Source organism: Hippopotamus amphibius, chromosome 5 (assembly GCF_030028045.1).
Source record: "Hippopotamus amphibius kiboko isolate mHipAmp2 chromosome 5, mHipAmp2.hap2, whole genome shotgun sequence".
In the NCBI taxonomy this organism is placed as follows: Eukaryota; Metazoa; Chordata; class Mammalia; order Artiodactyla; family Hippopotamidae; genus Hippopotamus; species Hippopotamus amphibius.
This window is the reverse complement of record NC_080190.1, coordinates 14,975,820-14,990,941: the sequence shown is the minus strand read 5'-3', so window position 1 is coordinate 14,990,941 and position 15,122 is coordinate 14,975,820. Positions and strand designations below refer to the sequence as shown.

The following is a 15,122-nucleotide window of genomic DNA, read 5'->3' as shown; positions in this document are numbered from 1 at the left end:
GATTTCACAAATCAAAGAGTGAAAAATGAAGAATGAAGAATGTCTTGGATACTTTTCCGTGGTAAACCCTGCACGACCTCATCTTCTGAAGTGGCCACTGGCTACTTCACCGTAAGGGTGACCACCACTTACTTTCACAGGCCCCAACATGCCGACACTCAGGAGGCTTCCAGATTTTTCCTATTGCAATTCTAAAGTCACACAAGTGACTTGACATACAAATGTCAACTAATCTTTGAAAGATTTCTCACCCTTAAATATTTTCTCTCATTTAGGGGATTTGGCAAAGTCCTGGGGTTGCGGAAGATACTCAGTCTCTCCATGTGGCCATTTTAAAGGGATTCGTTTTCTGCTCTCCTCAGAGGAATTAGGGTGACAAAATCTGGAACTTCAAAAATAAGACATAGCAGAGAACGACCTGCCTATTTAACCTGCAGGAAATGAAATAAAGTAATCATGATTGGAACTCTGAAAAAAAAAAAAAAAGACTTAGAAAGTCACCCAGGTAACAGCAGCTGTGGCCACCTGTGCAAAAAGGGTGGACCAGAACCTTCCCAAAACCTCCTAGAAAAGGGACAGCTCTCCTGTGTGTGTGTGTGTGTGCGTGTGCATGTGTGTATGTGTTCACATGTATGCACGTGTGTGAGGGTGTGTGTGTGTGTGAGTGTGTGTTTCCCTGTGGCACCCAAACACTGGTTTTGCAGGGAGACAACATCTTCTACAACAACAGTCAATGTAAATCCAATTGGACATAATGACTGGATTTTTCTCGCCCCTCAGAGATGGTGACAGTGATTCCTCAGATGCCTTTTAGTTACAGACAAGTTTCTGAACAAAATAATTAGGTTTGGGGCTTTGCAGTCTGCCCTATTGGACTATTGATTATCCACTAAAATCTCCTGCCCTGCGGATGTCTGGGTGTGCGGTCAGCACAGCAAGTGAGTGAAGACAGCTCTGAGCGGGGGGTGGGGAGGTGGGGGCGCGAGCCTCCACAGAGCTGCGTCCCTCGTCCCTCCCAGCATCCTCTGCTGCTGAGGACCACCTGTGGGCACCCACCTGTCAGCCCTGCCAGTGTTGCACATTAGCTGTCCCCAAACCGCAAAGGCCCAGGAAGCAGAGTTCCAGTCCTCGCTGCCCTGACCTCACACCTGTGTGACCTCAGGCAAGGCTCTGTTCCTCTCTGAGTCTTGCTTTTTCTTGTGGAGAAGGCAGCCATTAGACTCAATAACCTCCGAGGCACCTTCCAGCACGGATGTTCTATCCCCGCACTATCCAGTGGAAATATACTGTGAGCCACAAACTCCAGCCACATGGGTCATTTAATTTCTAGCAGCCATGTTTTAAAAAAGTAAAAAGCAACAGATGAAATTAGTTTTAATAATATATTTTGTTTAACCCGGTGTCTCTAAGATATTATTGTTTCAGCATGTAACAATACTAAACATTAATGAAATTCTTTACATTTTTTCATATTAAGTCTTTGAAATGCGGTGTGTATTTTATACATACAGCACATCTCAGTTTGGCCTGTGGCACTTCAGGTGCTCCGTGGCCACGGGTGGTGAGTGACTGCTGGACTGGACGGGGCAGGTCTACCCGGTCACGTGCAGATGAGGACACTGAGGCAGACCCACTGGGACAGATGACTCTGCCCAGGTCCCTCACTGTGTGTTCGATGCTGGTCTCAGGGATCTACTCTGTACAGTGCACTGAGAGAGACGGAGAGGAAGGAATTACTGCCTTTGCCATCAAGGGGCTAATGATCCAGTTGGAAAAAAAGAAAAATTATTGGAAGCCCAGATGAACCTATTGGGGAACAGTGCTGGCTGGTAGGTGCTTTTGTGGGGAACAGGCCATCAGGGCTTTGTGTGTTCTTAGAGGTAGACGCCCAGGGCAGGCTGTGGGTCTTCCCAGGCCTGACATCGTATGGAGAGAGGACTTGGGTTGGGCTACGAATAAGATTTGAAAAGTCAGAGGGATGAGGAAAGCACGAGTAATGTCTATTGCTGGGGCACTGGGGGGGCCAGTCTGATGAGAGCAGAGAGTGGGAACTAGGGGTGCGATGGGGTGGACTGTGGACGACCCTAAGCCTAAAACATAGGCAGAAGTGTTTACACAAGAGTATTAGGGCGCCACCCCAGGCTCTTGAGCGGGCAGGGGCTCGCCGGAAGCAGTGGTTCACTGAGATCCGCTGAGTCACTGGTGGGCTGGAGGCAGCACCCGGGGCCAGGGAGCGGGCGAGGGGGCTGCTGGTGCAGGAGGTGGTGACCTGGATTAGCGGTAAGAGGAAAGAGGAGGCATTCTACAGAATCAGAGGACGCCTCTCCCATGGCCACGGGCCTTTGGCTTCGATGGTGAGAACCTGACCGTGCGAGGACATCTGGGCATTTTGCTTCCTGCTGGCCTCCCCTTCCCAAGGGCAGGAAGCTCCTTCTGCAGGGATGGATCTGCCTAAGCAAAGACTCAGAGTCAAGAAGGAACAGAGGTTGGGGGGCTGGGGGGCGGGATGGCTGCAGGTAACTGCTGGGGAGGGAGGGGGCATGAATGACTCAATTATTTGAGGCTTTAACCAGCAGAGACAGTAATTCCTTATGGGGTCATAAATTGAGTGGGTTTTTTGGTGAGTTGGTGGGATAGTGGGAAAAAGGTTTTTCAAGCCCAACTAGGTAGGAGGAGGCAGGGGCTTGGGTAGGTAGAAGAAAAGGGGTGGAAGTGCAGGTGGAGGATGTCACTTTTGCAAAGGCACATGAGCTGGACTGGGCATAGCACTTTGCTGGCTCTAGACAGCCTGTGAGAATAGAGGTCAATTCCACGAGTTACCCACAGAGGGCGCGCACTGCTTAAGTGATCAGGGAACCTGAGTCAACCACTGCATTTATTGATACTTTGTGCCAGGCAGCATGAGGCTTGGGGGGGGCTGGGGGTGACATGGGGACCAAGATACTAGAGGCCCTGCCCTGGACTTAGCTTGCGTGGTGGAGGGATGCAAAAGTCAGACATTAATCGCAGTCACATTGGTAAAATTGTGATTAGGAGAAGTACCAGGAATGAAATATATAGTACAGGGGACAAATGCATAGGGTTCAGGGAGGACTTCCCTGAGAAGAAATACTTTTCAATCCATTTCCTTTCAACCTACCTATGTCTTGATCTGAGACATAAAGGCTAAGGGGGAACTAACTAGTTAAAAGGGGGAAGAGGGAAGGACATTCTAGGCAGCAGAAATGGCCTGAGCAAAGGCTCTGGGGTGAGAAGGTGCACAGGATGTATGAACAGATGGGAAACTAGGAGTGAGAAAGATAATCAGACAGAGGGAGAGGAAGAACTCGCACGAAGAAGGAATGGAGAGTGCAAAGGCCCTGAGGCAGAGAACCCTACTGAAAGGAGCCCTTTGTGTCTGGAGGGGGATGACAGGGGCCAAGTGACATAGGAAGTGTGGAGGCTGCATGACCAGGATGGGAAGGGCCTCCAGGCCAGGGGTCCTCAGGCTGCAATGCTGGGACCCTCGTGATACACAAAGACATCTGAAGCCATGTAAGAGCCCAGATAATTATAAGGGAATCCAATTTTAGATCAGAGGCAAGAGCAATGTGGCAAAAGAAGATGGAAACCGGACCAGGCAGTTCCTGTTGGGCCACATTGAAGATGTTTGACATTATCCCAAGTGCAAGGCCATTGAAGGTTTAGATAGGGAGTGGTGTGACCACCCTTGTGTTTTGGAGCTCTCTCAAGCTGGTGGCTTGTGGGAGGCCTGGGTGGCTGTCAGAGTAGCCACTGGGGATGATTGCAGAAGTCCAGGCAAGAGCAGAGAATTGAGGCATAAAGCTGATGAAACGCTGCCCTTCACAGCTGGCTGGCTCCTCTGCAGGCTTCAATTACAGCAAATGTCCTCAGACAGGTTAGTGATTCTATTAAAGTGGCCAAACCTGGAGACCCACATTTTACAGATAATACTGCATGAAGCCAGTTAATTCAGTGATTGAATTATTAAGTTAGAGCATCTATGACTTAATTTCATTGGCCGTCAGCAAGGTCTTCTTCAAGTAAATTGACATTTGCTTTGCCATTCTGTCTTAAAACGAGAACAGTAGATTTGGTTAAATTTTATAGAGAAAATGTGCCTTTGCAGTATGCAGAAGAAATCAGAAGAGAATGAAAATAAAATGCATTTTTTTTTTTCTAATTGTAGCCTCACTCTTTATGTGTGTGTTCAACAACAGATAGAGCTGGCTTCAAGGAGGAAAAAAAATTCTCTAGGACAGATCCTGGCTGAGACCTTCCATGAGCACTTGAAAAGAATGTGAAATCTGCTACTTGTTCAGGGTAAATAAGTCTCAATTAAACCAAGGAGGTTGGTGGCATCATTTTGATCTTCTACCTCTGCTGATTTTTTGGTCTAGGTGTTAGATTCCCCCAATCTGGATTGTGAAATTGTCTTTTTCTCTCTCTAATTCCGTCTGGCTTTGTTTCTTACATTTTGAAGCTCTACTGTTGGGCGTATACACATTATCATTCTTATGTCTTCTAGTGAATTGACCACTTTTATCATTACGAAAGCTCCTTCTTTACATCACCATTTAAAGTTTTGTTTTGAAATCTGTTTTGTCTGATGTTAATGAAGTTACTTTAGCCCTTTTATGCTTAGTTACCTCATAGTGTTTTTTTCATCCATTTACTTTCAACCTACCTGTGTCTTTATGTTTGGAGTCTCCTATAGACAGCATAGAGGCGGGACTGTTTTTAAAAAAATCTATTCTGACAATTTCTGTCTTTTCATTGTGTGTCCCTGAACGCAATTTCATTTCTAATATAGCTGGATTTTAATCTATCATTTTATTTTTTGTTTTCTACTTGACTCCTCTGGTTTTTTTGTTTGTTTGTTTTTTTCTCCTCTGTTCCTCCTTTCCTGCCTTTTACAAGTATTTGAATACTTTACAGAATCCCATGTAATTAAAATTTTCCTGTTAGCTCTTTCACTATTCTTTGTATAACGCTTACAGTGGTTGCCCTAGAGATTACAATACACATCCTTCACACTTTACAGTCCATTTACAGCTAATAAGATACCACGTCACATAAAATACGGGAATCTGGCCACTTTATAGCCCCACAACCACCCTCATCCTTTAAGTTATAGTTATTATAAGTAACATATCTACCCATATAAGGCCCTCAGTTATAATTTTAAATGTTATAATTTTAAACAGTTAAAAGTTTATAAAGAAGATAAGAGGGAAAAGGCAAAAAACAACAAAATAAGACAGAAGACCACCTGTGTCTTTTGCATTCAGCCAGAGAGCTTACTTTTTCCCGATGCTCTCCGTTCTTTCTGGGACCTCGTTTCCCATCTGCTCTCATTTCCCGTCAGTCTGGCTTGAGACAAAGCACAGCCCTGCCTGCCCCGGGAGATGTAACCCACAAGCAGCCTGTGTGCTCAGAACAGCCAACTCTGTACTGAAAGGCTTTGCCTTCTCTAGGCATACACAGGCCACAGCCCCCTTTGGGGAAAACCACGTGCACAGGAAGTTGAGTTGATTATCTGTCTCAGCTCTGAGCATATTATCATCATTGGTCTTTGCCAGGCCCATTTCTTGGTTTATTTCCACTTTTTTCCCCCACTTTCCCACTTCATCCTGGATGCTCACTCCTCGGCCCCTCCCCTGCAAAGGCACCCACTCTAATGGGCTTATTACGGACCCTTGAATAGAAACGAAGCCTCCAAAATAGGTGGTGCTCTCTGTGCTTTTACTGAACCAACATGGACACTTGCTACAGAACTTGCTCTCCTCCTTCCTTCAGTACTCAAGACTTAGTAAAATCTGTGCACAGACACGCGGGTAATCCCTTCTACATGGCGCTCCACCGTGAGCATCCTCCACATTTCACTTATTTATTCCCTAGTGATGGAAACAGAGGTTGCCACCGACAACATTGCAGTGACTACTCTAGCTCTTCCCCCTTAGGGATTTGCCTGAGATGTGGACAGGGAGAGACATAACTGGATCAGAAGGCGCACGCTGACTTAATTTCACCTAGCACTCCTGATTGCTTTCCAGAGAGGCTGCACCAGTCCCCTCTCCACCCCGAAGGAAAGGGTCCCCATTTCCTTACATCTTCACCAACAAGAGGCATTTATCCAACTTTTTAGTTTTTGCAGTCCAATGGGTGTAGTGCTACATCTTCCTCTCATTTTATTATTTATTTACTTATTTATATTTATTTATTTATTGGCTGTGTTGGGCGTTTGTTGCTGTGCGTGGGCTTTCTCTAGGTGCGGTGAGCGGGGGCTACTCTTCATTGTGGTGCATGGGCTTCTCATTGCGGTGGCTTCTCTTGCAGGCTGTAGGTGCGTGGGCTTCAGTAGTTGTGGCGCCCGGGGTTCGTTGCTCCGCGGCATGTGGGATCTTCCCGGACCAGGGCTTGAACCAGTATCCCCTGCACTGGCAGGCAGATTCTGAACCGCTGCGCCACCGGGGAAGTCCCACCTCCCTCTCATTTTAATTGGTGTTTCTCTGATCACTAGCGGGTCTGAGTGTCTCTTCGTGAGCTTGGGAGACATTGGGGCTCCCTCTTCTATGAAGAGCCTGCTCCACCCTGTGCCTGGCTCCCCACTGGGTACTCCACCTCCTTGCTCGACCCATGTGTTAACCAACGTGCCAGGTTTTGCTGGCCCACGAACCATCACGCCTCTTCAGGATGCTGTTGTTCATTTCTGCTCGGATGCATTGTTTGCATTTCACAGCGTAATGCCCAGGTCATAAGTTTGTTTTCCTTATTTCCAAGTTTTCTGGTGGGGGGAGCACCTGAGGATTTTCCGCATGGACCGCCTATACCTTCCAGGTATCAGCACTTTCACTTTCCCAAGGCCAGGGAACACAAAGTGTGAGCATCTGCTATGTGCCAGGTACTATGTGAAGGTCATCTCCCTTGATCTCCAAACAACTCTGTTGGGGGGCCTCTTATCATGTTTGAGTGACACATGAGAAACTGAGGCACATAAACGTTTAGTAACCTGCCCCAATTCACAGAATTGTAAAAGTGACACAAGTGACACAAAACTATGCCATCCATAGCTTAAACTCATGTTAGTTTATCTTGAATAATGCCTATTTCAAATAACCGATATGTTCCAGAAAGCTCCATGTCTTATCTTTCTTAAACATTGAAATTTAGTGAAAAAAGTCAACCCCGGTGGTACCTTTGTACCTTTCCAGTCCCCAGTGTTTGAAAAGGGTGGCTGAGCTCTGCAGTTTGAGTGCCCAGGAAAAGCAAATAAATGTTTGTGTTCACTAGGGGGCTTCCTCAAAGCCTGGTCCTGGAGGAGTGACCTCCAGTGGGGAGAGAGGAAGGAATGTAACCTTGGCCTTCCTGCAAAGGTGCTTCTCTCTCTGGTTCCCAAGGCTCTGTTTCAGAAGGGAACCTGACCTACCCAGAGCACATCATCTTTGCAGATATTTAATGAGCATCAGCTGCATTCTGGAACCTTGGTGATGACCAAGAAGAGTATCCTCAGTCCTGATACCTGGGTAGACAGAGATAACTGATCACACTTATGGGAGCATTGTTCCTCACAGACAGACATATGCTGGAGGAAGTAACAGTTCCACGAGGATTTATAAAAGAAGGGGAAATGTCTGATACTTGGGAGGGGTGTCCATGAAAGAAGTATCCCCCTAAGAAGTGGCATTAGGGCTGGTAATGAAGAATGAGAAGGTGATAACTAGAAGAAGAAGAGGAAGAACTTCCTAGGCAGAGAATGTACAAAGGCCTTGGGGTACGAAAACACTGAGAGGAACCAGTGTGGCTGGATGGGGAAGACAGGGGCTGAGTCGATTAAGAGGCTACAGAGTCCCAAATTCCCAGATCAGATAGGGCTGCCTCCCTGGTTGGCTCTTCAACCTGCTACTTCAGGACATGGGGTATATATGAAGACTTCCCAAGCCATAGGAAACCCTCAATTTCCATATGTCCTGTATTTAAAAACTGATGTGGCTGAGATGGACCCAGGTAGAGATGCGAGGATTCTCTTTTATCACCTCCCCTTTCAAAAATCTCCTGTCTCCCACTGGACAAGGAAAGGCTTACCTCCCATCCAACCTGACTCTTACCACTTTTCTGCCTCACATTGTTCTGAGGCATAAAAACATGCAGAGAAAATATGGTTTCTCTTCTATTAAGGCTCCAAAAATCCTCTCCCCACCCATCTCATTAGGTAATGCACTTCTAATACAATTTTGTGTGTGTGTTTAATATTTATCAAAATTCATATCATTTATATACTACTAATAATTGTTATAATAACACAATCTTAGAGAGAATTTTAAAACTTAGAACCTTATGGCCATAAGAAAAATTTAAAAAGCATATTCATGTATTTGTTGCAGTTCATATACAAGATAAGGTGGTGAATACAGAATTTAAATAATAAAAACATTACAGTTGGATAAAATTCTGTTGAAAGTGGAAAGAAAATATACCTTGAAGGCATAAAGGAAATAATGTGAATTTTTTGAGTGTTGAAAAGAAACTTGTTTGTATTTTTAAATATAATATGGGAGTTTTATAATCCACTGGCTACATTTAAAAGAGAGCTATAACGGTTTTAAATATAAAGGTGAATATACATGATACACCCCCAAACTATTTACATTTATGATAAAAGAACATTTTAAATGCCAAATGAGAAATATGTGAGGCATACCTATCTTTTTAAAGACTCTTTTGGGGGGGTCAACAAAAAGTGTGAAGACACTGTTGTAGGCCATGGTGCTCGAGGGGTGGTGGCAGAGATCAGGAGGAGGGGCACAGGGACTGGCATTTTCCCTAGTGCCAGATTCCTCCAGCTGGCTGGGCTGGAGTTGGTGTGGCTTCCTGTGTTCACTGTTGTGGTGTGGCTACCAGACGTGTAAGGACCCCAAGGATGGGGATTTTGTCTCTTTGGGCCATTAATGTCTCTCCAGTAGCAACCGCAGTGCCTGGCACATAGTAATGCTCAACAAACATTTGTTGGACAGATGAGTGGTGGGTGCTGACTCACCTGGTGCCAGGCACTGTGTTAAGGGATCCCCACTTAATCCTCACAACAACCCCGTAGTATGTCCAACTGGCATCCCCATTTCAGAGATGGGGAAACTAAGGCACGGAGAGGATACATAATGTCCTTGAGGTCACCAATCAAGGACGTAGTGGACTGGGACCCAGGCATCCCAGGGCCTGGATCTGTGTTCTGAAACTCCAGGTACTTTGGGGCACCCCTTGAACGTGATACCCTTCACAGCCATCTTAAACAGCTCCCTGCCATCTGTTCTCTCCTCCTAAGTGGTTTTCCTTCTCTCCTCCCTGTTTAATATTTAAGTTGCACACATCCTGGGACATCCTGGAGTCCCCATGTTACTGACCTACTTACTTATCCAACCATTTTTCTCACATCGGGGGCAGCACAGGGGGTGTCTGGAAGGAAGTAAGGAGGTGCAGAGAGCGGGGAGCCGCACACATCACCCTGCTGCTCTAAGCAGCCTCCAGCTGACAAGCAAACATTAATAAAACAAGGCCAGACTCTACTGCGGAGGCTGCAGCAGATAACGTTTATTCTAAGTGGCTTTCCAAGAAAACAGCTCCTGCTCCTCCCGCCCCCTAGAAGGGTCTTCAAAGCTCCAGCTATGTCAGGAGAATGTCTGTTTCTTTTCTGGTTATAAAATGGAGGGACTTGGAAATCAAAGGTGGGCTCCTACTCCTTGGTACTGAGGATGACAGCTCCAGATCCGCCACAAACAGGCACTTTGCCTGTTTTAACCATCTTTTCAACTGGAATCCCTGGGGAAAACACTGAGGGGAAAGGACTACAGCACACAGGGCCTGAGGCAGCTGCCCGCTAAGCCCTTTTACTAAGGCACCAGGCACTCACCTAGTCTCCAGTGTCCCCTGCTCAGGGTGACATGGTCCTACTTCCTGAGACCCGGACTCGGGGCCTGGGGCCCACACATCCCCTCTTTCACTGTGGGGTGACACTGAGAGATGTCCCCCTTTCCCCCTGTTTCCACATCACCATCTGGAGGGTACCCGAGGACCCGATGGTTAAAGACTCTAAGTGGCACCCTGCATCGTGACCGGAGGGGGAGAGGGGAGGGGTGGGGGTGGGGTGCAGAGTGGCTTCTCCAGGAAAGCGATCTGTCCGCGGCTCTCAACACCCTAAGCACCTCTTTCTCTATCACACTCACTAGCCTTCATGTCCTCAAGGCTGTTTTCAGGAACAGGGAGGCTCAAAGAGAGCTTTAGCTCCTAACTGGGGCCAGATGAAAGCACTGATCCCTGACTCCTTCCCTTGGCCCCGACCCCTGGACCCTTGACCCCTCGCCCCGGTGCTTCCGACATACGCCCTCTGCGACCCATCCACTTCACCCGGGCCCGGGTTCCCAGGGCGCACGGTCAACCGCAGGGGCAGGGGCGAGGGTCTGCTCAGGACTGGGTGACCTCAGGGGCCGGGCGAAGAGCCGGGGCGGGGACAGGAAGGGGGCGGCTACCCCCGCTCCGCGCCGGCCGTGACGTCAGAGCCGGACCCGGTAAACTGAGCGGCGGCGGCCAGGTGCTGGGGCGGAGACGGCGACCCGGAGTCGCCCGGACGGACAGAGCCCACGGCGCCCAAGGCAGGCAGCCGCAGACCACCCGAGGTAACGCCGACTCCGCTCCCGGCCCGCGGGGCTCGGCGCTGGGGGACGGATCGCCGCCCGGGCGCGGGGGAGAGCGGGGCCCGGCCAAGGGCAGGCGGAGCCCCCCGAGGCGCCGCGCGCGGGGCTCCGGGCCGTCTTGGGAAACCCGGGACGCGCAGGACGCAGGGTGCGCTGGGGTCCCGCGGCGGTTTCCGAGCGCGCTCGGGGTGAAGCGGGACCCGCGGGGAGAGCCGGGCGGCGCCCGGGATCGGACCCCGACGGCGCTCGCGGGCGTTATCAGCGAGGAGCGCAGGTGCGGGTGAGAGCGCGCTCGCCGCAGGTGAGCCGAGGGTGGGATGCCCGGGACCGTCCGGCGCCGCCTGGTGCGCGCCGCTCCTCGTGCGCCCCTTCGGCGGCCGGGCCGGGCGAGGTCTGGGTCCTGGGGTTGAGGGAGCCCGCAGCCCGGCAGGGCCCCTGACCGCGCGCCGCGCCCGCAGCCGAGCCCCGCAGCCAAGCCCCAGAGCCATGGCCCTGAGCGAGCTAGCGCTGCTCCGCCGGCTGCGGGAGAGCCGCCACTCGAGGAAGCTCATCCTGTTCATCGTGTTCCTCGCGCTGCTGCTGGATAACATGCTGCTCACCGTCGTGGGTACGTACGGACGGGGCGTCCCCTCCCCGGGCACCCCTTCCCTGGGCGCCCCACTTACCGGAGAGCCGTTCGGGAAAAGTTGGAGAACACGCTTTGCAAAAATACATTTCCCAAGCCTGCCGCGCCTAGGCTAGTAGCCCCGCTTGTGGCTTCGTTTTCCTGGCGGTCTGGTCAAAAAATGCGACATCAGATAAAACCCAGAACTTCTGTTTCCTCCTGATAATTTCCTGCTTCCCCTTGTCACTTTCAACGCGATGAAAAAAAAAAAATCTATTAAGGAGGAGCAATTCCCAGCACTCCAAATAATGGTATAGTAATTATTATGCCACCGGTAAAGGTGGGTTAATAATGTGGTCTGTCACCTAAAGGAATTGGTTAACATCCCTCCCTGCATAAAAGGAAGGGGCATTTAAATGCAGCGATTCTGAAAATGACTTGACATGGAGACATTACAGGATCCGTATCTAGAGCAATTTTAACAGTATTGGCTTTTATCTTTTTCCTATAATGGATTTTTGAAAAACTAAATCATTGACATCCAGTTCCCTTAACAGCAACAAATTTGACCTGCTTTTCCTTAAAAATATCCCAATTTTTAATGAATAAAAAATGATTTTTTAAAAGGGTTATTTCCCTTCTCTCCATTTAAGGTTCTCTCTTCATAGTTTTCAGAGCATCACATAGTCAGGATTTCACTTCCAGGAATATCAGAGCTGTGGGGATCATCCTGGTTCAGTAACAAGGGCCTGAGTCCTCCTTTGTCTTGAACGCTCTGTGATACACATGCCCAAAGCTTTGATTACATCAGTTTTTCTTTTCCTCTATGAGAGTCTCAGGAAGTCTTGAGTCTCCCAGGTTGTATGAAACATTGCAGCTTCCCAACTCAAGTAATAGAAAGATGAAGTGGGCCTGTTGCAGAATTTCCGAATTATTACTTCCTGCAGGTTTATTTTTTTCTAAGACACATAATGAAATTTAGGTTTCTGTTTCCTTGATTCATTCACTTAAAGGTCTTTCTAGCCTCTTTCTGAGAAGCAGTGGTTGACCCCAGGTCAGCACTGACTAGACTTCAGACTGCATCTGGCTTTCCTAACATATTTCTGTGAAGGGAAGGCCCACAAAGGACAGGGATCTCTGGGCGGGTCAGGTCTGCCCAGCAGCTGGCCCCCGAGAGAGCTCTCACAGCCTCTGGGGCTTTGTTCGCAGAGCTAAACAATGTGAAATTGTTCAGTGTCGGCTCAGAGGTCCCATTCCTGAGGCAGACAACGCCCCTTCTCTGGCCTCATTTAGCGTTTGACAAGACCACAGTTTTGCTGGCTTTGGCCCCGGGGGGAGGGTTTCGTTGTCATCACTACTCTCCTGCATTTGTCCCCAGTCCCCATCATCCCAAGTTACTTGTATAGCATCGAGCATGAGAAAGATGCGAAAGAAATCCAGACCGCCAAGCCAGCGCTCACAACCTCCACCTCGGGCGGCTTCCAGAACATCTTCTCCTATTACGACAACTCCACCGTGGTCGCCGGCAACAACACCGGCAGCCTTCAGGGGGCGCTGCTGCACGAGGCCACCACGCTGCGCCCAGTGACCAACGTGTCCGCCGCCGCTTCCGACTGTCCCAGCGGAGACAAAGACCTCCTGAATGAGAACGTGCAGGTCGGCCTCTTGTTTGCCTCGAAGGCCACCGTCCAGCTCCTCACCAACCCGTTCATAGGGCTGTTGACCAACAGGTAGGTTATATCATTTTGGTCAAAGACTCTGATATTTATATTGCTCCAGATCACTTCCCCCTGGGATTTTGTTTCTCCTTCATTGATCAGAATCAGGAGAACCACAGCTGGGGAAAAATCCAGTCTCCTTTGCCTTACATTTATGTCCTTAGGCAGTCACGCTTTCCCATCTGGTCCTCCTTTTCGTTGCCACCACGGCCATCATCGTGGGATTGTACGTGCCACGCGGCTTTCTCTTCTCTTCTTCCTCTGGTCACGCACTTCCTAATAGACAGCCGAGGTGGTCTCCCTCAGAGCTGGCGTGGTCAAGGCTCACGTGGGTGGCCAGGTGGGGCACGTGGCACGTAGTCTGCAGTCCTGCTGCGTATGTGAGCCATCTCGCTGACACTGGGGTCCTGGCCAGCGTGCTGGTTCTTCCCCTGCCACTCACTGAGCTGCAGCCACGTGGGCAAAGGGAAGAGAATTTTCTTCTGGATAATTCAAGCGGCCCAAACTGGCTTTATCTTCATCCGGATGTCCTGGAGTCTTTGGGGACCCTCATTATTTTGAATAATTGTTCACATTTCCGTTGTTGGTGGCCACCCAGCAAGTGTTTGTTCTTCTACAGCTGAGGTGGCCCAGCTCTGCCTGGTATGTGGGGGCTCCAAGCCCAGGGCGGGGGCTTGCCGAGGCGGGGAGGGGGCGGCCGCTGCACAGAGTGGGAGCTGGTACCGTGTGAGCGGTGGTGTGGGCTGCTGCATAACAGTGTGACCCCAAAGGCAGACATGTGACAAGTGGGGCAGGGGGCGGCGCCCAGAGTCCTCCCTGTGAACCAGGCCGAGCAGCACGAACAGAGACGAGGACTAGAGACGGAAAAGAGAACAAAAAAGGGGGCCGGGGTGAACTGAGGAAGGGAGGGCTGGGGGGACCAGGCGGGGCTGAGCTCTAAGAGGCCTCACGTGCTAGATGAGAGAGGCGTAGGGGTTTGTCTGGGGAGCACTTGGGAGCCACTAGAGGCTCCAAAGCCAAACTGAAACATCAGGTAGCTGAGTGCAGCTTTAAGCAGGTCAGCCCAGTACCCGCTGTAGGCTGGGAGCTGGGGGGTGGGGGGGGGTCTGTACATTTACCAGGCTTTGGCGTTGGGAAAGGTAAAGCAGGGCAGGCTGGACCTTTTACTAAAATATTATTAAACATTTCAAGATGGCAACAACAGAAGCATTGAACCAAGCAGGGGACCCTTCTCAGAGTGGGAACCTGTGTGACTGAGAGTGGGGCCAGCTCTGGAGCGGGGAGGGTGTCTATGAGGTGATGAGGCCGGGGGTGGTGGCAGGGGCTCAGAGAGGGGACGGCAGATCCACCTTCCTCAGCACAAGCCATCCTCTGCCACAGAGGTTGCTGGTAATGTACCCATGGTGAGTTGAATGGAAGCACATTTTCAACTTCTGAGATTTGATTTTCTGGACTGGGTAGTGCCACTGAGTCCATTTTAACCATCCCAGGCCGCATCCAGCCTGCAGTCTGTTGTGCAGTGTTATCAAGCTGCTGCATAAAATGCGGAGCAAATTAACGTAGGATGGTGGGCTGACTGGGAGCCCACCAAGAGGCACCATTATTAAGGTCACGTTCAGCGGTTCCTCTGTTCTTCAGGAGGAAAGCCAAACAGACCTCCATAGTTACCGGGTTTTCTTTCTTTTCTCAAGCCTAAGAGCGCTTCTTAAAATGCATCTGGTGTAATTGCAGAAAACAGCTCAGGGTTTTGTATTCTGAGAAAGCAAACAGCTCAAATACTATATGGGAAAATTGAGGACATTATTGTAATAACCCCTTGCCAATCACTTGGGCATGAATGTCACTAGCTGTACAGTGTAATACTTAGAAACTCAGCTGAAATGATGTGAGTGTTCCAATCTTCCAAATGTAATGGCAAATGAAAAGCTTAAAAAAAAAATTCCATTTTTGTTTTTAATGCTTTGCTTATGCCACGGGGAAGCAGCTTGTTTAAAGCCAGTGAGACCTTTCCCCTAGTCAGTATTCCAAATGCTTTGACATTGCGGCCACCTGAGGCTCATGTTTGAGGCTCCAAAGAAATCATCTTCCAAGAGAAAACTAATTTCCTTTAGTGAC

General features: G+C 49.4%; 1 protein-coding gene across 1 annotated transcript in view; it reads left to right on the top strand.

Annotated features, from left to right (window-relative positions):
* The first annotated feature begins 11,171 nt into the window (after positions 1-11,171).
* The window catches only part of SLC18A2 (solute carrier family 18 member A2), a 36,417-nt gene continuing 32,466 nt past the window's right edge, over positions 11,172-15,122 (top strand). Inside the window, exons 1-2 of the mRNA XM_057737075.1 lie at positions 11,172-11,292; positions 12,668-13,019. Coding sequence (XP_057593058.1) covers positions 11,172-11,292; positions 12,668-13,019 — 473 coding nt within the window. The remainder of the gene's footprint in view (positions 11,293-12,667; positions 13,020-15,122) is intronic.